The sequence below is a fragment of the Moschus berezovskii genome, chromosome 2 (assembly GCF_049115385.1).
Source record: "Moschus berezovskii isolate FMDL1 chromosome 2, NW_MosBer_1.0, whole genome shotgun sequence".
Classification (NCBI taxonomy): Eukaryota; Metazoa; Chordata; class Mammalia; order Artiodactyla; family Moschidae; genus Moschus; species Moschus berezovskii.
Window position 1 is genome coordinate 90651729 of NC_142461.1, and position 25102 is coordinate 90676830.

Below are 25102 nucleotides of genomic sequence, written 5' to 3' on the forward strand. Positions count from 1 at the left end.
GATGTTTGCTATTTTTAAATTTCTGACATTAGTAATTATGTTCTCTCTCCTTTTTTCTTAGTGAGTTTAGCTAGAAGCTTATTGATTTTATTGACCTTTAAAAAAAAAAAGCTCTTGGTTTTATTGATTTTCCTCTATTACTGTGTTCACTTTAATTGATTTTACTCTATTTCTCATTCTACATCTTTTCTTCTGCTTCCGTTCCATTCCGTTCAGTCGCTCAGTCGTGTCTGACTCTTTGCGACCCCGTGGACTGTAGCCTTCCACTGGATTGGGTTACCATCTCCTTCTCCAGGGGATCTTCCCGACCCAGGGATCGAACCCGGGTCTCCCGCATTGGAGGCAGACGCTTTAACCTCTGAGCTACCAGGGAAGCCCCATTACTTTGGATTTAATTTGCTCCTTCCTTTCCAGCTGCCACAGGTAGAAGAGTTGATTTTCTATCTTTCTTGTTATATTTCAGTGTTGCAGATTTTCCTTTATCACTGTTTTTGTTATGTCCCACAAATTTTGGTGTTAGATCTTCATTTAGTTCAAAATATTTTAAAATTTTTCTTGATATCTCATCTTTGACCATATTTGTAAGAGTAATGTTTAATCTGTAAGTATTTGGGGATTTTTCAACTGTCTGTTACTGATTTTTTATTTTGTATGACTGAAATTCTAAACAGTTCCCTATTACACCCTACCCTAGTACCTGACAGTCACCATTCTACTTGTTGTATCCATGAATTTGTCTACTTTAAGTGGAATCCTGTAGTTTTTGTCTTTTTGTGACTGACTGATTTCACTTAGGATAATGTTCACAAGGTTCATCCATGTTGTACCATATGACAAGACTTCCTTCTTTTTAAAGGCTGAATAATATTCCATTGTATGTATGTACCACAGTTAGTTTATCCATCCATTTGTTGATGGACGTTTAGGTTGTTTCTGTATCTTGGTTGTTGTAAACAACATTGCAGAGAACATGGGTGTTCACATATCCCTTCTAGATCCTATTTTTAGTTCTTCTGAATATTTGCACAGAAGTATGATTGCTGGAAGTGAGAAATAGATTTAAGGGACTAGATCTGACAGACAGGATCCCTGATGAACTATGGACGGAGGTTCGTGACTTGTACAGGAGACAGGGATCAAGACCATCCCCAAGAAAAAGAAATGCAAAAAGGCAAAATGGCCGTCTGAGGAGGCCTTACAAATATCTGTGAAAAGAAGAGAAACGAAAAGCAAAGGAGAAAAGGAAAGATATACCCATCTGATTGCAGAGTTCCAAAGAATAGCAAGGAGAGATAAGAAAGCCTTCCTCAGCGATCAGTGCAAAGAAATAGAGGAAAAGAACAGAATGGGAAAGACTAGAGATCTCTTCAAGAAAATTAGAGATACCAAGGAAACATTTCATGAAAAGATGGGCTCGATAAAGGACAGAAATGGTATGGACCTAACAGAAGAAGAAGTTATTACGAAGACGTGGCAAGAATACACAGAAGAACTGTACAAAAAAGATCTTCATGACCCAGATATTACGATGGTGTGATCACTCACCTAGAGCCAGACATCCTGGAATGTGAAGTCAAGTGGGCCTTAGGAAGCATCACTACGAACAAAGCTAGTGGAGGTGTCAGAATTCCAATTGAGGTATTTCAAAATCTAAAAGATGATGCTGTGAAAGTGCTACACTCAGTACTTCAGCAAATTTGGAAAACTCAGCAGTGACCACAGGACTGGAAAAGGTCAGTTTTCATTCCAATCCCAAAGAAAGGCAATGCCAAAAAATGCTCAAACTACTGCACAGTTGCACTCACCTCACACGCTAATAAAGTAATGCTTAAAATTCTCCAAGCCAGGCTTTGTGAACCAAGAACTTCCAGATGTTCAAGCTGGTTTTAGAAAAGGCAGAGGAACCAGAGATAAAATTGCCAACATCTGCTGGATTATCGAAAAAGCAAGAGAGTTCCAGAAAAACATCTATTTCTGCTTTATTGACTGTGCCAAAGCCTTTGACTGTGTGGATTACAATAAACTGTGGAAAATTCTGAAAGAGATGGGAATACCAGACCTACCTCTTGAGAAACCTGTATGCAGGTCCGGAAGCAGCATTAGAACTGGACATGGAACAACAGACTGGTTCCAAATAGGAAAAGGAATATGTCAAGGCTGTATATTGTGACCCTGTTTATTTAACTTATATGCAGAATACATCATGAGAAATGCTGGGCTGGAAGAAGAACAAGCTAGAATCAAGATTGTTGCAAGAAATATCAATAACCTCAGATATGCAGATGACACCACCCTTATGGCAGAAAGTGAAGAACTAAAGAGCCTCTTGGTGAAAGTGAAAGAGGAGAGTGAAAAAGTTGGCTTAAAGCTCAGTATTCAGAAAACTAAGATCATGGCATCCGGTCCCATCACTTCCTGGCATATATAGATGGGGAAACAGTGGCTTTTTAGAGCTCCAAAATCACTGCAGATGGTGACTGCAGCCATGAAATTAAAAGACACTCCTTGGAAGGAAAGTTATGACCAACCTAGAAGCATATTAAAAAGCAGAGACATTACTTTGTCAACAAATGTCTGTCTCATCAAGGCTATGGTTTTTCCAGTAGTCATGTATGGATGTGACAGTTGGACTATAAAGAAAGCTGAGTGCCAAAGCATTGATGCTTTTGAACTGTGGTGTTGGAGAGGACTCTTCAGAGTCCCTTGGACTGCAAGGAGATCAGTCCTGGGTATTCATTGAAAGGACTGATGTTGAAGCTGAAACTCCAGTCCTTTGGCCACTTGATGCAAAGAGCTGACTCATTTGAAAAACCCTGATGCTGGGAAAGATTGAGGGCAGGAGGTAAAGGGGATGACAGAGGATGAGATGGTTGGATGGTTGGATGGCATTACCAACTCAATGGACATGAGTTTGGGTAAACTCCAGGAGTTGGTGATGGACAGGGAGGCCTGGTGTGCTGTGGTTCATGGGGTTGCAAAGAGTTGGACAGGACTGAGCGACTGAACTGAACTGATGATTCCTGGATCAGATGGTAGTTCCACTTGTAACTTTTGAGAAACTTTTTTTTTTTTTTTTACAGTGGCAACACCTGTTTTACCATCGTATCAACAGTGCACAAGGGTTCCAATTTTTTCACTCTCATACCAAGTGTAATTCTTTTGTGTTTTGTTATATTTTAATAGTGGCCATCCTAGTGAGGCTAAGATGACTTCTTATAATCTTGATTTGTATTTCCCTAATGTTTAGTGATATTGAGCATCTTTTAGTATGCTCTTTGGCTGTTTGTATATCTTTTTTGGTGAATTGTCTATTCATATCCTTTGCCCATTTTTAAAGTCTGTTATTTATTTTTTTGTTTAAGTTATTGAAGTTGTTTATATATTCTGGTTGTTAACCCCTTATCAGATACACGGTTTGCAGATATTTTCTCCGTGTTTTCACTCTTCCTTTGCTTGTTTTCTTTGCCGTGCAGAACTTTTTAAGTTTGATGCAGTCCCATTTGTCTCTTTTTGCATTTGGAGCCTGTGCTATTGGTATCATATTCAAGAAATCATAGACAAATCCAGTGTCACAAAGTTTTCTCCCTCTTGTTTCTTCTGGGAGTTTCAAGTTGATATTTGTATATAAGATAAGGATCCATCTTCATCTTTTGCATGTGGATTTCTAGTTTTCCCAACACCGTTTGTTGAAGAGACTATCCTTTCTCCATATATTACGTGACAGTTTATTTCTTGGCTCTCTGTTCCATTGGTCTTTATGTCAGTACCATATTGTTTTGATTATTGTGTTATTACGGTATGTTTTGAAATCTAAAATCTATATTTTAAAATACGGTATTTTATATCTACCATAGGGATGATTTTTGAAAAGAATATTTGGTGAAATTTTCTTTAAAGAATCTCTTTTTGTAAAGGAAATTATTCCTTTCTAACTCGTATTTTATATATTTGGATTTTTTTCAGGTATATTAATATTTCTAATTTAAATCTTTCTAATATCTTCTGTATATTGAGTTTATTTCCTAGTCCTGTTAATATTTTGCTAACATTAAACAACAAGTCTGTTTATAAGAATACTGCTATTTAATTTCTCAAGTTCCTATCCATTTAGTGGGCTAGTGACATATATTCTTTTTCTGTGACTTATTTATTATTTTACACTAATAGATATTAATAGAATGTGTGTTCTTAGTCATTTATTACATATAATTTTAGGATTAGTTTGTACTGATTAAGCCAAGATGCTGTATGAACCCAAAGGTCTTGAGTGAGTTTTTTTGCTGATGTACTGTACTGGTTGAAAGATTGACTGAAAGTGAATGAGAAAGATAAGAGGTTTGAATTGAAGAATCTGGAGAAAATATCAGTACATAGGGTTCACTGACCCAGAATATTTTCTTAGAACACAGCATTATTTTTAGAGTCATGGAGTAACATGATTTTTATTTTATATAAATAATGCATTTAGAAGTTTCCAAGATAAAAGATAGACAAAACCAACCTCATCCCTATCTACTCTCTACTCTGAGTCACCTTCCCTTTATAAGTAACCACTTTTATTAGGCTATCTAGTTTTTAGGAGTTTGTAATACAGATTCACGTACATAGGAAATTATATTTTTATACCCCTTCTTTCACAAAATTTAGCATACTATGTGTACTCTGTAGCATATGTTGTGTGTATGTTTGTGTGTATACGAGTGTAGTCTGGGAATTATCCTATATTAGCATGTAGACCGGAGAAGGCAATGGCACCCCACTCCAGTCCTCTTGCCTGGAAAATCCCATGGCTGGAGGAGCCTGGTAGGCTGCAGTCCATGGGGTCGCCAAGAGTCGGACACGATTGAGCGACTTCACTTTCACTTTTCACTTTCACACATTGGAGAAGGAAATGGCAACCCACTCCAGTGTTCTTGCCTGGAGAATCCCAGGGACGGCGGAGCCTGGTGGGCTATTGTCTGTGGGGTCACACAGAGTCGGACACGACTGAAGCGACTTAGCAGCAGCAGCAGCAGCATGTAGTGTGTCCTCACTCGTTTTTGCTGCTGCATAAGTTGTCCTTTGTGTTTGAGATGTGCCAGTTAATTATCCAGTTTCGTATGGAAGGAAACGTGGATTGTTTCCAGTTCTCTGTTACTATAGTTAGTGATTTAGTGAATGATGATGACTATAAAGAATTTCATAAAGGTATGATTATATCTTTTCTTTGCAGAAGTTGTCAAATTGCCCTGTGTAAGGGTTAATACTATTTTGGATGTCTTCTAGCAAGGTATGAAAGAGCTTATGTTCCCATGTCTTTGTCAAAAGACTGCTTTTGAATTTTCTGATTTTAGCACCTCAATGTAGTATTTTTTTTTTTAATAAACTTTTGATTTTGGAAAAATTTTAGTTTTTACAGAAAGGTTGTGATAGTAGTACAAAGTGTTTATATATACCTCTCATCCAGTATTACCTAACACACAGACTTTATTCTTATTTCTCAGTGTAGTTTTAATTTGGATTTCTTATAAATGAGATTGAGGTTCTTTTCATATGTTTACATTAGCATTCTCATGTCCTGAACTGTTACTTGTCCAGTTGTCTCTTGAGTTATTAGAAAACAAGGGAGGAAGAATCTGATGGAAGAGATAAGAGAAGACTAAGAAAAAGCATAATTTGAGAGAGAATAAAAGGATCATTATCTTGAGACACCTGACTTTTTTTAAAAAATCAACTGTCACATCCCCTAGGTCCTCTCTAATATCATTAGGCTCTTTCCCCTCTTGAATGATGAAAATCTACCTGAAAGTTTCAAAATATCCCCTTACTCATTTTCATGGTCTGTGGTTCCATGAAAGTAGCTCATTGCTACCAATTTTTATCAGTAATACCTGTCGTTTATATGAAATGTGAATTCTTCAAAGTGGGAGAGGAATGTAATTTGTTGGCTATCAGCATAAAGACTACAGGAATTAATAATCTTGAGTATAATACAAACCTCGAACACTTTTTAGAATAAATCAGCTGGTGGATGGATTTGGATCACTATGTTATCTTGTAGAAAGTAGCCTTGGATGCCTTTGCGGTTCATTTTCTTTTTTTGTACATTGGGAAGAAAGTGTAAGTAAGGTCTCTGGTCAAGTTTTACAACAGTAAAAAATCTCAGAAGCAAAGTCAAGAATTCTGACTTAATTAATGTTCGTATGATCTGTTGGTACAACATTTAGAACTGCTAAGTTTGCAAGATGTCAGAACCTTGGAGAGTTCCAAGCAAAGGAGGGGATGGTGCTTGGGTTGCCTCTGAACTTTGAGATGTACTAGTTTGTCATTAACTACTTTGAAAGTAATATGAAGCCTGAGGATTTTAACAGTACATGAATTTCATAAAAGTTATGATGAACTTTTATGAAAAAGTTCGTATTTCACATTAGGCGTTAAGTAAAGTTTTATAATCTTTGAAGAATGAAGACTTGCATTTAGGTTAGAGGTTTTCAGAATGTTATTCAGCATCACTTCGGAATGTGTTCACAGACCCCACTTCAGATCTGCTGTGTCAGTTTGATTCAATCAAGCAAGCTCAGCAATCTGTTTGATTCAATCAGATGATTCTGGTGAGTGCTTAAGTTTGAGAAGCACTGTTTTAAAGGCTTTGATAATATTAAAAGAGAGACTTGTGAGCCTTTATCAGATTCCTGGACTCCTTAGAGTTAAGTATGTGGGATCTTAGGAAGATGATTTATTCCAACTCCTTCTTAGTTCATAGATCTACCTGGTAGAGCCTACGTTAGTATACACTGGCTTCCATTTCACTCGGATTTAGGTATGCAGTAGTACTGCTGATGCTAGGTTTGTGAAACTGATCAACTCTACTTTAAAAATATGTATATACTTCTTAATATTTTTGTTTTATGTTAGAGTATAGCCAGTTAACAATTTTGTGATAGTTTCAGGTGGATAGCAAAGGGACTTAGCCATACATATACATGAATCCATTCTCCAAACTCCCCTCCCATCCAAGCTGCAACATAACATTGAGCAGAGTTCCATATGCTATGTAGCATGTCTTTGTGGTTATCCATTTTAAATATAGCAGTGTGTACATATCCAGATGATGCTGTGAAAGTGCTGCACTCAATATGCCAGCAAATTTGGAAAACTCAGCAATGGCCACAGGACTGGAAAAGGTCAGTCTTCATTCCAACCCCAAAGAAAGGGAATGCCAAAGAATGCTCAAACTACCGCACAATTGCACTCATCTCACACGCTAGTAAAGTCATGCTCAAAATTCTCCAAGCCAGGCTTCAGCAATATGTGAACTGTGAACTTCCAGATGTTCAAGCAAGTTTTAGAAAAGGCAGAGGCACCAGAGATCAAATTGCCAACATCCGCTGGATCATGGAGAAAGCAAGAGAGTTCCAGAAAAACATCTATTTCTGCTTCATTGACTATGCCAAAGCCTTTGACTGTGTGGATCACAATAAACTGTGGAACATTCTGAAAGAGATGGGAATCCCAGACCACCTGACCTGCCTCTTGAGAAACCTGTATGCAGGTCAGGAAGCAACAGTTAGAACTGGCCATGGAACAACAGACTGGTTCCAAATAGGAAAAGGAGTACGTCAAGGTTATATATTGTCACCCTGCTTATTTAACTTCTACGCAGAGTACATCATGAGGAACGCTGGGCTGGAAGAAGCACAAGCTGGAATCAAGATTGCCAGGAGAAATATCAATAACCTCAGATATGCAGATGACACCACCCTTATGGCAGAAAGTGAAGAGGAACTCAAAGGCCTCTTGATGAAAGTGAAAGAGGAGAGTGAAAAGGTTGGCTTGAAGCTCAACATTCAGAAAACAAAGATCATGGCATCTGGTCCCATCACTTCATGGGAAATAGATGGGGAAACAGTGGAAGCAGTGTCAGACTTTATTTTTTTGGGCTCCAAAATCACTGCAGATGCTGATTGCAGCCATGAAATTGAAAGACGCTTACTCCTTGGAAGGAAAGTTATGACCAGCCTAGATAGCATATTAAAAAGCAGAGACATTACTTTGCCAACCAAGGTCCGTCTAGTCAAGGCTATGGTTTTTCCCGTGGTCATGTATGGATGTGAGAGTTGGGCTGTGAAGAAAGCTGATCACCGAAGAATTGATGGTTTTGAACTGTGGTGCTGGAGAAGACTCTTGAGAGTCCCTTGGACTGCAAGGAGATCCAACCAGTCCATTCTAAGGGGTATTGATCCTGGGTGTTCATTGGAAGGACTGATGCTAAAGCTGAAACTCCAATACTTTGGCCACCTCATGCGACGAGTTGACTCACTGGAAAAGAGTCTGATGCTAGGAGGGATTGGGGGTAGGAGGAGGTGGGGACGACAGAGAATGAGATGGCTGGATGGCATCACCGACTCGATGGACATGAGTTTGAGTGAACTCCGGGAGTTGGTGATGGATAGGGAGGCCTGGCGTGCTGTGGTTCATGGGGTCTCAAAGAGTCAGACACAACTGAGCGACTGAACTGAACTGTACATATCCATCCCAAACTCCCTAACTATCCCTTCCCTACGTCCTTCCCCCCTGGCAACCATAAGTTTCTTCTCTGTCTGTTTCAGCTTTGTAAATAAGTGCATTTATATCATTGCTTTTTAGATTCCACATTAAGGGATGTCATACAATATTTCTCATTCTGTGTCTGCTTTATTTCACTCACTATGACAGTCTCTAGGGCCATCCATGTTGCTGCAAATTGCATTATTTCCTTCTTTTTAATGCCTGAGTAATAGTCAATTGTATATACGCACTACAGCTTCTTTACCCATTCCTCTGTTGATGGACATTTTGGTTGCTTCCATGTCTTTGCTATTATAAACAGTTTTGCAGTGAACTTTGAGGTGCATGTATTCTTTCAGATCATGTTTTTTTTTCTGAGTATATGCCCAGAGTGGGGATTGCAGGGTCATATGGTAGCTCTATTTTTGTTTTTTTAAGGACATCAATAAAATATTTTTTCCCAATCTGTAGGTCAGCTTCTCATTTTGTTTCCTTTGCTGTGTAAAAGCTTTTGAGTTTAAGTAGATCCCATTTGTTTATTTTTGTTATTTTCATTATTCTGGGAGATGGATCAAAAAAGATATTCCTGCAATTTATGTTGGAGAGTGTTGTACCTCTGTTTTCCCTTCATATGTTCATTTTATATAGATGCGTACAACTTCAGCGGACAGATGGTTTTGAATTTTTGTCCTGGTGTTTGAAAGTACTTTGTAATCATCTAGCCGCCTAGCCAAACTCATCGTTGATAATTGATATATTTTGTAGTTAAGCATGTTCTCTTTTCTCCTGCTACTCGCTCAGTCTGGAATGGCCTTTCATCGCTTACTCTGTGTTGTATGGTGTTGTTATTTATCTTCATTTAGAAGGAGCCTGTCGCACATGCTGTACAGTCAGTGTGTGTTGTTACTGGATGCAGTGGATTAAAAAACATAGTTTTGGAAATTGTATAGGAAAGGAAATGCAGAGCTGGAAGAAGAGATAGATCAGAGTTTTTAAGTGAATGACACTCTTATAATTGTTACTGTTAAAAGATGAACCTTTACAAAATAAGGTGTACTGGTCCTTCTGTCTTATTTTATTGCTTGCATCAGAGAGATTGAACATTGACAAATAGTCCAGAAATAAGCATTCAGAAAATTTGAAAAATGAAAATAGGAGTTTTGTATAATATTGCTTCTTTTTACATTAAAAAATGATCATCAATAATTCATAAGTAACTTGAAAATTTTCTTAATGTAAAATGACTTTAAATGGGGAAGTCTTATCAGAGTTTGTTTTTATTTTAATTTTTAATGTTTGTTTTTAACAAATCCTTGAGTGCCTGGTGCACTGGGCCCACAATAACTTGTTTCACATGCATAGTAGTCAACTTGCATTTACTTGTAAATAAATCTTTTTATTGTTTGCTATTAAATGCTTGTAATGTATTTTCTTAAGCATTTAAGTCCATGGCTGAACAGAAAACAATCTTTTCATTTATCTCCTTTTGACCATCAAGGCGCTTTTTATTATAGTTACATTGGAAGAATCACTGAGCTCTGTGAGTTGAGATCCTGAAACCTGTGCTCAACTCACCATCATAAGATGATCCAGCTCTAGATATCATGTAACTTTTGTTATTTGTAAGTGTTTTTGGTCTTGCTTTTAAATATAACCCTGCTGGTCAAAATGTACTAAAAGAAAAACCTGTAAAAATGAAAGTTATTCAGATTTTATGACGCTGAGACATTTATTTTATTAAATATTGCTTGGGTAACCATTTAGTTATGTATGTGATTAAACATCTGGGTTCTGGTCTACGACTCCCCTTAGAAACTATTACTTTTTAAGATTTTTCCCAGGAAGGAGTAACTACTACATGATTTAAGTAAAGCTAATTGGCATCTAGATCTCCAAGCATTTCTTTGTTTATTCTAGTTTTCCTCTTGACAAGTTGCCATAGATTTTAAAAATTGGGGGAGGGGGAATCAGGAAGCAATCTGAGTATCCCTATTCCTTTCTTTTAAAGTTTTTGACTGCTTTTGTTGAAATTTTCTTCTTAGGAGTCAGCTTTTGCCGCTTGGGGCTCAGGGACTGTGCAGAGTGGGACTTGGGCCTTTGCTAGATGTTGCATGCTATTGATGACCACAGTGTAGATTCTCATTATGGTTTTGGTGCAGAAGAGCTTATTATTAGATGTACTGTAGACCAGACAAATGACCCTAGTTTTACCCATTGTTTTACAAGATCCCTATTACTCTGTGCTCTGTGGAAAGAAGAAATGCAGAGCCTTCTAGTCTTCATATTTGTAGCTCTGCAAGTTGTTGAAAGTGAGGATATGTACCTAGGTGACCAGTGTATAGTGCTTCTTCAGGAAGTCTTCATATTAATGATGTTTTCTGAATAAGCATGCCCGAATACGGTAGGGTATAGTCCTAATCTTTTAGTCCAGACTGCGTCATTGAGCCTGTTAGCAGATAATACATGAGATGTTTCCATCTCCTTCACGATGCTTTTTCAGATTTCTCAGTATATTATGTGTTTGTGAATATTGGTAATTATTCTCTGGTCACTGTTTTTTTAATGGCAGCATGGCCTTTTTTCTCTTTATTTCCTAGAGCTATTTTTACCTGGTAATTATTATTTCTGGTAGGAAAGGAAGAACATGAGAGATACAGCCAAGCTTGTTTTAAAATGGTTTACTCATTTGAAATGGAAATAAGTACACGCTCTCCATCAGTGGTACAGGTCCCTTCGAAAGAACTAAAATTCAGAAATACGTACACAAGTTAGCCTCTTTACTATAAGTATCCAAAAGAAGCATGACATACAGCTATAGCCCTCTTCTAAATCAGAGGACAGAACAGACGTGCACTGGGCAATGGTCATGTAATTCAAAGATGCAGCATAATACTTTGTCAAGACAAACAATATTCTGAGTCCTGTCTGAGCAAGGTGCTTGGCAAACATGGAGCTGAGTGGTATTGGGAGGGACTGCTTAGCACATTTCCATCTCTGGACATTGCCCATGCCCTACAACACCTCGGCAGGTCTCTGACAGTTGCCAGGCTCATCTGCAGGCAGCTGTGTTGCTGGACCAGTTTTGAAGTTGAATAGTTTTGGAACTAACCAGATGTGGGTGAGACTTGGGACATACTGCAGGAGAAATAAAATAATGACTTTTAAAAAAACATACCCACAAAAACAATGTTTAAAAACCCGGTGACCACCAGGTACATGTGTTTGGGAGGAAAACCTTGAGAGACAGGAAGTTCTTTTTGAATACAGGAGTGTTTACAAGTGTAATATTTTCATACTCAAAATGAGGAACTATGAACAGAGAGTCCTCTGTTTATCTCTGGGTATTATACCTAGCTTTCTACCTGACCCATTAAATAAGCACTTAATAAGTTGAATTCATGCTAAACCAGGATTTTGTATGTTTTACAAACATCTATTGATTCACTCTGTAAACTATTTCTCTGGTATGTGTAGGAAACAGGTATTATTTCTACACAGTACTTGTTGTTTGGGTGCTCAGACATGTTGGACTTTTTGCTACCCTATGGGCTGCAGCACGCCACACTTCCCTATTGTTCACTATCTCCCAGAGATAGTGTTCACTACCCCTATCCATTGAGTTGGTGATGCCATCCAACTGTTTCATCCTCTGTCCCCCACTTCTCCTCCTGCCCTCAATCTTTCCCAGCATCAGGGTCTTTTCCAGTGAGTTGACTCTTCACATCAGGTGACCAAAGTATTGGAGTTTCAACTGCAGCATCAGTCCTTCCAAAGAATATTCGGGACTGATTTCCTTTGGGATTGACTGATTTGATTTCCTTGCTGTCCAAGGGACGCTCAGGTGTCTTCTCCAGCACCATAATTTGAAAGCATCATTTCTTCAGCTCTCAGCCTTCTTTGTGGTCCAGCTCTTAACACCTATACATGATTACTGGAAAAACCATAGCTTTGACTGTACGGACGGTTGTCAGCAAAGTGATCTCTGCTTTTTCATATTTTGTCTAGGTTTGTCATAGCTTTTTTTCCAAGGAGGAAGCTCTTAATTTCATGACTGCAGTCACCATCCGCAGTAATTTGGGAGCCCCCCCAAAATCAAGTCTTGTCACTTTACATTTCTTACCCCGTCTGTTTGCCATAAAGTAATGGGACTGGATGCCATGATCTTAGTTTTTTTGAATTTTGGGTTTTAAGCCAGCTTTTTCGCTCTCCTTTTTGACCTTCAAGAGGCTCTTGAGTTTCTCTTCACTTTCTGCCTTTCTAAGTCACTTCATGTTTTTGGCAGCGTGAGCAAGAAATAGTAGTAGGAAATTATTAAATTCTTCTGGTGCTTCTAGAGATGGATGATGGTGATGGTTGCATAACATTATGAGTGTACTTAATATCACTAAGCTATATGCTTAATATCACTAAGCTATATATATGGCTAAGAAAATAAATTTTCCCTTATGTGTATTTTACCACATTAAAAAATGAAATAAAACACTTTTCTTTTGCCATGCCCATCCAAAAAAAAAAACCCTTTAAGTGAAAATTCTATAATTTTATATATATATATATAAAATTGGGAATTATACAAAAAAGATCTTAATGACCCAGATAACCACAACGGTGTGATCACTCATCTAGAGCCAGACATCCTGGAATGCGAAGTCAAGTGGGCCTTAGGAAGCATCACTACAAACAAAGCTGGTGGAGGTGATGGAATTCCAGCTGAGCTATTTCAAATCCTGAAAGATGATGCTGTGAAAGCGCAGCACTCAATATGCCAACAAATTTGGAAAACTCAGCAGTGGCCACAGGACTGGAAAAGGTCAGTTTTCATTCCAGTCCCAAAGAAGAACAATGCCAAAGAATATTCAAACTACCACACAATTGCACTCGTCTCACACACCAGCAAAGTAATTCTCAAAATTCTACAACCTAGGCTTCAACATTACATGAACCAAGGACTTCCAGGTATTCCAGCTGGATTTAGAAAAGGCAGAGGAACAAGAGAAAAAGTTGCCAACATCCATTGGATCATAGAAAAAGCAAGCGAATTCCAGAAAAACATCTGCTTTATTGACTATGCCAAAGCCTTTGACTGTGCAGATCACAACAAACTGGAAAATTCTCCAAGAGATGGGAACACCAGACCACCTTACCTGCCTCCTGAGAAACCTCTATGCAGGTCAAGAAGTAACAGTTAGAACCAGATATGGAACAATGGACTGGTACCAAATTGGGAAAGGAGTATGTCAAGGCTGTATATTGTCACCTTGATTATTTACCTTCTATTCAGAATACATCAAGCGAAATGCCAGGCTGGATGAAGTTCAAGCTGGAATCAAGATTGTTGGGAGAAATATCAATAACCTCAGATATGCAGATAATACCACCCTTATGGCATAGAGGAACTAAACAGCCTCTGGATGAAAATGAAAGAGGAAAGTGAAAAAGTTGGCTTAAAACTCAGCATTTAAAAAAGAAGGTAATGCATCTGATCCCATCACTTCATGGCTAGTAGATGGGGAAACAATGGAAACAGTGACAGACTTTATTTTCTTGGGCTCCAAAATCACTGTAGATGGTGACTGCAGCCATGAAATTAAAAGATGCTTGCTCCTTGGAAGAAAAGCTATGACCACCCTAGACAGCATATTAAAAAGCAAAGACATTACTTTGCCAGCAAAGGTCCATCTAGTCAAAGCTGTGGTTTTTCCAGTAGTCATGTATGGATGTGAGAGTTGGACTATAAAGAAAACTGAGCACTGAAAAATTGATGCTTTTGATCTGTGGTATTGGAGAAGATTCTTGAGAGTCCCTTGGACTGCAAGGAGATCAAACTAGTCAATCCTAAAGAAAATCAGTCCTGAATATTTCAATACTTTGGCCTACTGATGCAAAGAACTGATTCATTTGAAAAGACCCTGATGCTGGGAAAGATTGGAAGGCGGGAGGAGAAGGGGACGACAAAGAATGAGATGGTTGAATGGCATCACCAGCTTGATGAGTTTGAGCAAGCTCCAGAAGTTGACGATGGACACGAAAGCCTGAATGCTGAAGTCCATGGAGTTGCAAAGAGTTGGATATGACTGACCACTGAACTGATACAATTATGTAGATAATTACCTGTGAAATAATGTTTTATATGCATTTCTCTTGTTAATTGATGGATTTATAAACAGTATCTCATTACAAAGAGAGCTATAGCATGGGGCTATACAAATGATGGACAGGGAGGCCTGGCGTGCTGTGATTCATGGGGTTGCGGAGAGTCGGACACGACTGAGCGACTGAACTGAACTGATACAAATGATAAATTTGTATCATTTAGGATGTTATAAGAAAAACAGCATCAGGACAGGTAATCTACATAAAATTATTTATTTTGTCCTTAGTAATACAGATTTGCTATACAGACTATTCTGCACAAGTGTTTATGATACTAATTAGCTTAACAACAGTGAGTAAAGGGAGGGAATGAGTTCAGTACTACATGGAAGTTGTCTTGTTTATGATTTTCCTTGACAAAAGTGGCTGGAATAGTAACAGAAGGATTAAAATCTTCATTAGGGAAGAGCAAATGCTTTACCTTGACTGCTCAACATTTAATGAACCCTTCCAACTGTATATTAAAAAATTAAAAATAAGTACCTGCACCTAGAATTCCTTGCCCAGAAAGATAATATCCCCAACCTTGCACAGCTGTCACATGGCATTTCTTCCTGAAGCCCTAATGTACCAAGTTCCCTTACAGTCCATATTGTTTGAGTATCCACAAGGCAGCAGTTACATTCTGGGTTTTTTTGTGCTTTTTTAGTGTTCCTTGAGGTAGTAGCCAGCTATTCTAAGTCGCTTACATGACCATCTATTGTAACGTTTATGGTTTGTTTGGGTTCTGTTAAGTTATATGGACTTTACATAAGCCTTTTATTGTTGATGTACAGTTGTACCTATAGAAGATTTTTTTTGTTTTTAGAAACTCTATTATAGCATGTCATAAGAAATGTGTATACTTTTCATAGTGTTAATGAAAGTGAAACTGGTGGTGGTTGTTCAGTCGCTCAGTTGTATCCAACTCTTTGTGACCCCACGGACTACAGCACTCCGGGTTCCTCTGTCCTCCACTATCTTTCAGATATCTTTCAGAGTTTGCTCAAACTCATGTCTGTCGAGTTGGTGATGCCATCCAACCATCTCATCCTCTGCTGACCCTTCTCCTGTCTTCAGTCTTTCCCAGCATCAGGATCTTTTCCAGTGAGTCGACTCTTCACATCAAGTGACCCAAGTATTGGAGCTTCAGCTTCAGCATCAGTCCTTCCAATGAATATTCAGTGTTGATTTCCTTTAGGATTGACTGATAAAAGATCTTACTGTCCAGGGGACTCTTGAGTCTTCTCCAGCACCATAGTTTGAAAGCATCAAGTTTTTGGCACTCAGCTGTCTTTATGGTCCAACTCTCCATGACTACTGGAAAAACCAGTAACCAGCTTTGACTGTGGGCTTCCCTAGTAGCTTAGACAGTAAAGCACCTACTTGCAATGCAGGAGACGGTAAAGCATCCACTTGGAATGCAGGAGACCAGGGTTCAATCCGTGGGTTGGGAAGATCCCCTAGAGAAGGAAGTGGCAACCCACTCCAGTATTCTTGACTGGAGAATTCCATGGACAGGGGAGCCTGGTGGGCTGCAGTCCATGGGGTTGCAAAGAGTTGGACACAACTGAACGACGAACACACACAGCTTTGACTATATGGATCTTTGTCGGCAAAGTGCTATCTCTGCTATTACATACCCTGTCTAGTTTTGTCATAACCTTTCTTCCAAGGAGCAAGCATCTGATAATTTTGTGGCTGGCAGTCACTGTCCACAGTGATTTAGGAGCCCAAGAAAATAAAACCTGCCACTCTGTACATTTTCCCCATCTATTTGCCATTAAATGATGGGACCAGATTTCATGATCTTAGTTTTTTTGAATGTTGAGTTTTAAGCCAGCTTTTTCACCCTCATGAAGAGGCTCTCTAGTTCCACTTTGCTTTCTGCTTTTAGAGTGATATCATCTGCATATCTGAGGTTGTTGATGTTTCTCCTGGCAATTTTGATTCCAGCTTGTGCTTCATCCGGCCTGGGCATTTCACATGGTATACTCTGCATAGACATTAAATAAGCAGAGTGACAGTATCCAGCCTTGATACACTCCTTTCTCCATTTTGAATCAGTTAGTTGTTCCATGTCCAGTTCTCACTGTTGCTTCTTGATCTACATACAGATTTCTCAGGAGGCAAGCAAGGTGGTCTGGTATTCCCAACTCTTTAGGAATTTTCCAGTTTGTTGTGATTCACACAGTCAAAGGCTTTAGCCCAGATGTTTTTCTGGAATTCCCTTGCTTTTTCAGTGATCCAACAGATGTTGGCAATTTGATCTCTGGTTCCTCTGCCTTTTCTAAATCCAGCTTAACATCTGGAAGTTCACGGTTCTCGTACTGTTGAAGCCTGGGTTGGAGAATTTTGAGCATTACTTTACTAGCGTGTGAGATGAGTACAATTGTGTGGTAGTTTGAACATTCTTTGGCATTACCTTCCTTTGGGATTGGAATGAAAACCGACCTTTTCAAGTCCTATGGCAACTGCTGAGTTTTCCAAATTTTCTGGCATATCGAGTGCCACACTTCCACAGCATCATCTTTTAGGATTTGAAATAGCTCAGCTGGAATTCCAACACTTCCACTAGCGTTGTTTGTAATGATGCTTCCTAAGGCCCACTTGACCTCATACTCCAGGATGTCTGGCTGTAGGTGAGTTACCATACCATCTTGGCTATCCTGGTCACGAAGAACTTTTTAATATAATTCTTCTGTGTATTCTTGCTACCCTTCTTAATCTCTTCTGCTTTTGTTAGGTCCTTGCCCTTTCTTTCCTTTATTGTGCCTATCTTTGCATGAAATGTTCCCTTGGTATCTGTAATTTTCTTTGAGAGTCTAGCCTTTCCCATTCTGTTGTTTTTCTCTATTTATTTGCATTGTTCACTTAAGAAGGCTTTCTTATCTCTACTTGTGTTCTCTGGAATTTTGCATTCACTTGGATATCTTTCCCTGTCTCCTTTGCCTTTCACATCTCTTCTTCTCTCAACTATTTGTAAGCCTCCTCTGACAACCATTTTACTTTCTTGCATTTCTGTTTCTTTGGATGATTTTGGTCACTGCCTCCTGTGCAGTGTTACAAACCTCCGTCCATAGTTCTTCATTCACTCTGTCTGCCAGATCTAATCCCTTGAATCTATTTGCCACCTCTACTGTGTAATCATAGAGGATTTGATTTAGGTCACATCTGAATGGTCTATTGGTTTTCTCTACTTTCTTCAACTTAAGTCTGAAATTTGTAGTAAGGAGCTAATCATCTGAGACACAGTCAGCTCCAGGTCTTGTTTTTGCTGACTGTATAGAGCTGCTCCATCTTGGCTGCAGAGAATATAATGAATCTGATTCCTATTTATGTGCTAAGTCGTTTCTGACTCTTTGTGTCTCCCATGGACTATAGCCCACCAGGCTCCTCTCTGTCCATGGGATTTTCCAGCAAGAATACTGGAGTGGGTTGCCGTTTCCTCCTCCAGGGAATAGTCCCTACCCAGGGATCAGACTCAGGTCTCCTGAATTGCAGGTGGGATTCTTTACCTGCTGAGTCTCGTTCTGTATACTGCTTATGTTTCATGTTATCACGTTCTTCATTCTGACTTCCATTAGAGTTGGAATATATTAAAAGAATAGAAAGTTCAACTGGAGGTGGATGCCAGTTCAATTCAAGGAGGAGATTCCCAGCAATTTAGACCTTTTGAAAAAGCTCTCTTTTTAAAAAAAAAAAAAAAAGTTCTATTTTATTTTGGCTGCGCTGTGCCTTCGCTGTAGGGTCTTCATTGTAGTGTGAGCGCTTTCTCTAGTTGCAGTGTGCGGGCTTCTCATTGTGGAGCACAGGCTGCAGAGCTCTTGGGCTTCAGTAGTCGTGGTGCTGGGTTAGCCGCTCTGGGGCATGTGGGATCTTAGTTTCCTGACCAGGGATTGAACCCACATCCCCTGCATTGGAAGGTGGATTCTTAACTGCTGGACCGACCACCAGGGAAGTCCCTAAAAAGCTCACTTTCTAATATGACTCCCTCACCATACAGAACATTCATGTTTCAGGACTCCTGAGGTCAGGATTGATTGTAGGTTCAGGAAGTTGAGGACGGCTTCTGCTACTAAGAGACGTGACCTGAGAATTTCTCTAGGAATAAATTTTCATCTCTGAAATTAGGGAGATTGAACGAGATATTTCCTCTGATTGTCACATTCCACGGCTTTGAAAATTTGAGAGAAAAGATGGCATGGAGCCAGAAAGAACTTTAGTTTCTCAGTTCTGGATAAGGAGTGGGTCTGGCCATGTGTCCTGAATAATCAGGAAAATTTTTTAGTCAGTCGATTAGTGCCAACGTGTGTACAGTTTACCCCAGGTGTTGGTAAACTTTCTGTACAGGGGCAGATTATACACATTTCTGGCTTTTCAGGCCATTTGATCTGTCATACATTCTAAATTCTGCTCTTGTTTCTTTCTGGATGCACCCTGAGGCAGGATCATAGTTTGCCAACCAGGGATTGAACCTGTGCCCCTTGTATTGGAAGCACAGAGTCAGAATTTACTGGACCACCAGGGAAGTCTTTAAATTCTGTCTTGTGGTGGGAAAGCAGTCACAGATGATTCAGATTTGGCTAACAGTTACTTTGATGACTCTTGGTTTGATTCTAAATACCTATTTTTCTAACCATCTCAAGTTAGGCAGAGAAAGGGGAAAAACACTATTAAGGCAATTTTATTAATTCCATGTATATAATATAACTAGTCTTTCATATCTAAAGATAGCAGTCCAACCAGTTGTCATAATTTCATGTTCTCCATACCTTTAGTTAATGGAGTAAATTTATAAGATACGAAAATATTTCACCAGCTTGGGAAAATGTGGTTCTGAGACTTCATTATAGGGTGTGCTGGAGATTTCTGAAGCTTGCAAAGGCTGTTTCAAAATTTATACTATTAATAAAGTTCTTGCCTAATCAACACTTTATCTTCATTAAGAGCCTGAATTAAAGCAGATTTCTGTATTGACCATCTAGTGATATCCATGTGTAGAGTCATCTCTTTTGTGGTTCGAAGAGGGTGTTTGCTATGACTAGTGCATTCTCTGCAAAACTCTGTTAGCCTTTGCAGTACTTCATTTTGTATGCCAAGGCCAAACTTGCGTTACTGCAGGTATCTCTTGGCTTCCTACTTTTGCATTCCAATCTGTGATGAAAAGGATGTCTTTGGTGTTAGTTCTGGAAGTGTTCTACTTTAGTTTCTTCGACATTAGCAGTTGGGCGCATAGACTTGGATTACTGTGATGTTGAATGGTTTGCCGAAATCGAATGAGATCATTCTGTCCTTTCTGAGATTGTGCCCAAGTACCGCATTTTGGACTCTCTTGTTGACTGTGAGGGCTATTCCGTTTCTTCCAAGGGATTCTTGCCCACAGTAGTAGATATAATAGTCATCTGAATTAAATTCATCCATCCCAGCCCATTTTAGTTTACTGATTTCTAAAATGTCGGTGTTTACTCTTTCCCTCTCCTGCTTGACCACGTCCAGTTTACCTTGGTTCATTGACCTAACATTCCAGGTTCCTATGCAGTATTGTTCCTTACAACATCAGACTTTACTTTCACCGCTAGACACATCCACAACTGGGCGTTGTTTTCACTTTGGCCCAACTTCTTCATTCTTTATGGAGCTGTTTCTTCCCTCTTCTCCGGTAGCATATTGGACACCTACAGACCTGAGCTCTCATCTTCCAATGTCATATCTTTTTGCCTTATCATACTGTTCATGGGCTCCATTCAAAATTATGGTGGTCCGTTCTAAATATTAGTGAGTACCTCATCCTGATTTTTGTCAGTTCATAAAAAATAAAAGTGAGATCATACATAATTTGTCTTTCTTTGACTTATTTCATTTAGCATAGTGCCTCAGATCCATCTATAATGTTGCACATGTTAAAAAGAATTTTTTTAAAGAAAATTAGTCTGTCAGGCGAGTGCCTCTTTTTTTTTTTTTAAAGTCTGTTTTATTTCCAATGGTTTGAAATGCCATTCTCATCATATATTTTTACTTGATTTATTTCTGGATTATTAATTTTCTTCCATAATTTCTGATTATGCTGCCAAACTACCATGAGAATAAATATTATCTTTTTTTATATATTTGTTAGTTTATGTTTTAATATATATTTGTGACCCTTTCTTTTTAAAATAAAAAACTCTAGTTGCTATTTTAGTGTTCTGTTAAACTTTAAATCATATATGAATTAAAATTTATTTTCAGCTAAATCTCTAAAATCAACTTTTTGATGTCTGCTCATGAACTCTGGTCAGTGCTTTATGTACTTGGGGAGTATTCTGTGGTCAAATATAAACACTATATAACTCCATGATTTCTCCTGAGTTTGAAGATTTTTTTTTCTTTTCTAGCCTTTAATCTAGACAATGAACAACCAGATTATGATATGGATTCAGAAGATGAGACCTTATTAAATAGACTTAACAGAAAGATGGAAATTAAGCCTTTGCAATTTGAAATTATGATTGACAGACTTGAAAAAGCCAGTTCGAATCAGGTACTGTACCTTGTAAAAATGTCTCTTGTCTTAACATTTTGTCTAACTAGCAGTTTTATTTTGCGTTTTATTTAGACCTAAGTATATTACATTTTGTCTCTTGAATTTCTTTTCCTAAGATCCTTGAATTTCTATTTACAGTATTCCTTGACAGTTCAAGAAGTACTTAAGCATACTGTCTTTGAATAAGAGGATGAAAAGTACAGTTCTGGTACAGTTCTGACTTTTTTCTTGTTTGGATATAAAAATAATACTAGTTACATTGTTACAATATCTTGATTCTTTTCTTAGAACTGTCTTTTTGACACTTGAGTAACTAAATTTGCTTGGTTGAGTTGCTTTGGTAGTCATCTCACATCAATAAAGTTGCTCAGATTTCTATTAAGGTGCTTTTACCATTTAAGATTATTTTAGTTTTGCTTATTTATATACCATATAAAATTTTAAGTGAAGGAAGAATTATTTACAAAGAAGGAATTTTCTTTAGTGGGACATTCTATACATGATACAGGGAATGTCAAAACAACAGAGAATCGGTAAAGTGAAAAACTCTAAGGTTTGTTTAAAGCATTTCTACATGTGTATAGAAAATAAGAATGTTCAACAAAATGCCAGCAGTGGTTATATTTAGGTGCTGGAATTATTGGTGATTTTTATGTTCTTTTTCTGTGTTTTTCCAAATTTATTATAATGAACGTGTGTTGATATTACAGTTAAATTTTAAAAATAAAAGTAATAGTATGCCTTGTGGTATATTAATATGCTAATTTTTATTAATGTAGTAAGAAGTTACTGATATAAATAAGCTTTTTACACTAGATTGTTAAAACTTCACTTGTTTAACTATACAAATTCATTATTTTTCCCCAACTTCCAAGTTAGTCCTTTAAATCCCTGAGGTATTACCAGCTCTTCAGAACATTTCCCACACTTATACATTGTAAAATGACTTCCCTGCATGTTTTTTTCTATCAGTCTCCCCACAGCTCATTTTGATGGAAAGTAATATGAAGTGTACTAACCAAAAAATTGCATTAAAACTGAATTTGTAAAATTCAACTTTATTGTATAAAAATTAAAAAATAAAGAAAAGATGGATTATTTTGAATTATCTTATTAATAGTTTTTGTATAGTAAAAGATCTCCTCTATGAAAAATAATTCTACTTGTATTTTTGAGAGGTTGTCTTTTCTTATTGGAAGTTTGTTTTAATCATCAAAGTGAAACTTATTATAATTAGTGCTCACAGTTTTCCTAGGATTTTGATCATTGGCATCAGGTATAGTTTCAGTTTTTCTTCTTTATGTGTAAATTTTCCTAGCAATCCTAGGCTTGATCAGACTTGTGTTATTTCTACTGTTTTCCATGATTGCTCAGAAATTCTCATAGTGGCTGAAATTATGTCATCATAAGCTTGCAGCTGTTTTTTCTGTAGTTTGCTTTCTTTCATTCAGTTAGTAATATTTATTTAATGTTCAAGTGAATAAGACAAGTGACAGAAGCTTTTCCTTTGTGAACTTACCATCTAAGTGAGTACAGGATAAACAAAAAACATGTCAACAATGCAATTAACTATCCACTATAATCAATATCACCGACTCAATGGACATGAGTTTGAACAAACTCCAGAAGATGGTAAAGAACAAGGAAGCCTGGCGTGCTGCAGTTCATGGGGTTGCAAAGAGTCAGACATGCCTGAGCGACTGACCAACAACAATAATCAGCATCACCCTATTTCAGTTCTCTTTCCTCACATGCAAACTTCCAGGCCATAAAATAATTGGCTAGGTTCTCAGAGCATGATAGCATCTACTTTCTGCAGAGGAGATGAAGGTGAAGGTTTTGCTACAGGAATAAAAAGGTGGTCTTATTAATAGAACCAGGGATTAAATAGAACCAAGCAAAAGCCAGACATTATTCCAAGTGTCTGATCTGGGAATTCATGGGTTTCTTTAATTGCTCATTTTGTGAGCCAGTCAAGGCTGTATATTGTCACCTTGCTTATTTAACTTCTATGCAGAGTACATCATGAGGAACGCTCGGCTGGAAGAAGCACAAGCTGGAATCAAGATTGCCGGGAGAAATATCAATAATCTCAGATATGCAGATGACACCACCCTTATGGCAGAAAGTGAAGAGGAACTCAAAAGCCTCTTGATGAAAGTGAAAGAGGAGAGTGAAAAGGTTGGCTTGAAGCTCAACATTCAGAAAACAAAGATCATGGCATCTGGTCCCATCACTTCATGGGAAATAGATGGAAAAACAGTGGAAACAGTGTCAGACTTTATTTTTTTGGGCTCCAAAATCACTGCAGATGCTGATTGCAGCCATGAAATTCAAAGACGCTTACTCCTTGGAAGGAAAGTTATGACCAACCTTGATAATATATTAGAAAGCAGAGACATTACTTTGCCAACCAAGGTCCATCTAGTCAAGGCTATGGTTTTTCCCGTGGTCATGTATGGATGTGAGAGTTGGACTGTGAAGAAAGCTGATCGCCAGAGAATTGATGCTTTTGAACTGTGGTGTTGGAGAAGACTCTTGAGAGTCCCTTGTACCGCAAGGAGATCCAACCAGTCCATTCTAAGGGAGACCGATCCTGGGTGTTCATTGGAAGGGCTGATGCTAAAGCTGAAACTGCAATACTTTGGCCACCTCATGCGACGAGTTGACTCACTGGAAAAGACTCTGATGCTGGGAAAGGTTGGGGGTGGGAGGAGAAGGGGACGACCGAGACTGAGATGGCTGGATGACATCACCGACTCTGTGGACATGAGTTTGAGTGAACTCCGGGAGTTGGTGATGGATAGGGAGGCCTGGCGTGCTGTGATTCATGGGGTCGCGGAGAGTCGGACACGACTGAGCGACTGAACTGAACTGAACTGAACTGAATAATACCAGATTCCAGGGCAAGGACTCAAGTTTATGGTTAAACTGGTATTTATTAGATTGGTAGAGAAGGACATAAAAAATGGACTGAGGCAGAAGCTTTTGGTGCCACTGTTCTGTGGATACTGTTGCAATGAAGTTACTACTGAAAACTCCCATTGCCAGAGTCCGTGATTATTTTCAGCCCCCATCCTTTTATCTTATTTGGGCTCTCATTTCTTAAAACAGTCATCACCTTTGGTCTTTGAAATATAGTTCATTCCCTTTTGGTTTCCTTAATGATTTTTTATGACCATTTCTTCTAACTTTCTTTTACTCGGTCCCTTTTCATCCACCTGCTGTGAACATTAAGGCTTCTTAAAAATTTTGTTCTTGGTATTCATATCCTGATTATTTGGGGGTTAATCACCTCATTGAGGATTTTTGTGTGTATTATAAAATATATATGCCTTTAGCCTTGACCTCTTTCTTAAGCCCCAGGATATTCTTTTTCTCTTCTTGTGCTGCCTTTTGGATTCTCTTTCTAGACCCACGGACTCTCAAGTTTAATCTTTCTAAAACTTAATCTCTTAACTTCAGATGATCTTATACTGTATTCATTCTCTCTTCAATGACTCCCAAAACTTAGGATCTTGTGGGTTTTTACAATCCCTTATCTTTAGTCCCTAAATTTCTAACTCTTCCTTGTGCACCAGTATGTTCCTTGAATACTCAATCTTCAATGATCTCTTCTCTCATTCTCTTCTGCCAAGGAGCCCTATTTCCGAAAGAGCCCTTTACCTTGAGCCTGTCTTTCTCAATAAACTACCACCTTCTGTTTTTTGGCTTTTAATCACAGTGTACATTTTCAAATTATACTCATTCTACATGCTAACAAGGTAATGCTCATAATCCTTCAAACTAGGCTTCAACAGTATGTGAACTGAGAATTTCTAGATGTACAGATTTAGAAAAGGCAGAGGAACCAGAGCTAAGTCACCAACATCTGTTGGATCATAGAAAAAGCAAGGGAATTCCAGAAAAATATCTACT

General features: G+C 38.3%; 1 protein-coding gene across 2 annotated transcripts in view; it reads left to right on the forward strand.

Annotated features, from left to right (window-relative positions):
- The window catches only part of EPC2 (enhancer of polycomb 2), a 129470-nt gene that overhangs the window by 64011 nt on the left and 40357 nt on the right, over nt 1–25102 (forward strand). For both annotated transcript variants that reach the window (XM_055398920.2, XM_055398919.2), the window contains exon 3: nt 21036–21181. In XM_055398920.2, coding sequence (XP_055254895.2) covers nt 21036–21181 — 146 coding nt within the window. The remainder of the gene's footprint in view (nt 1–21035; nt 21182–25102) is intronic.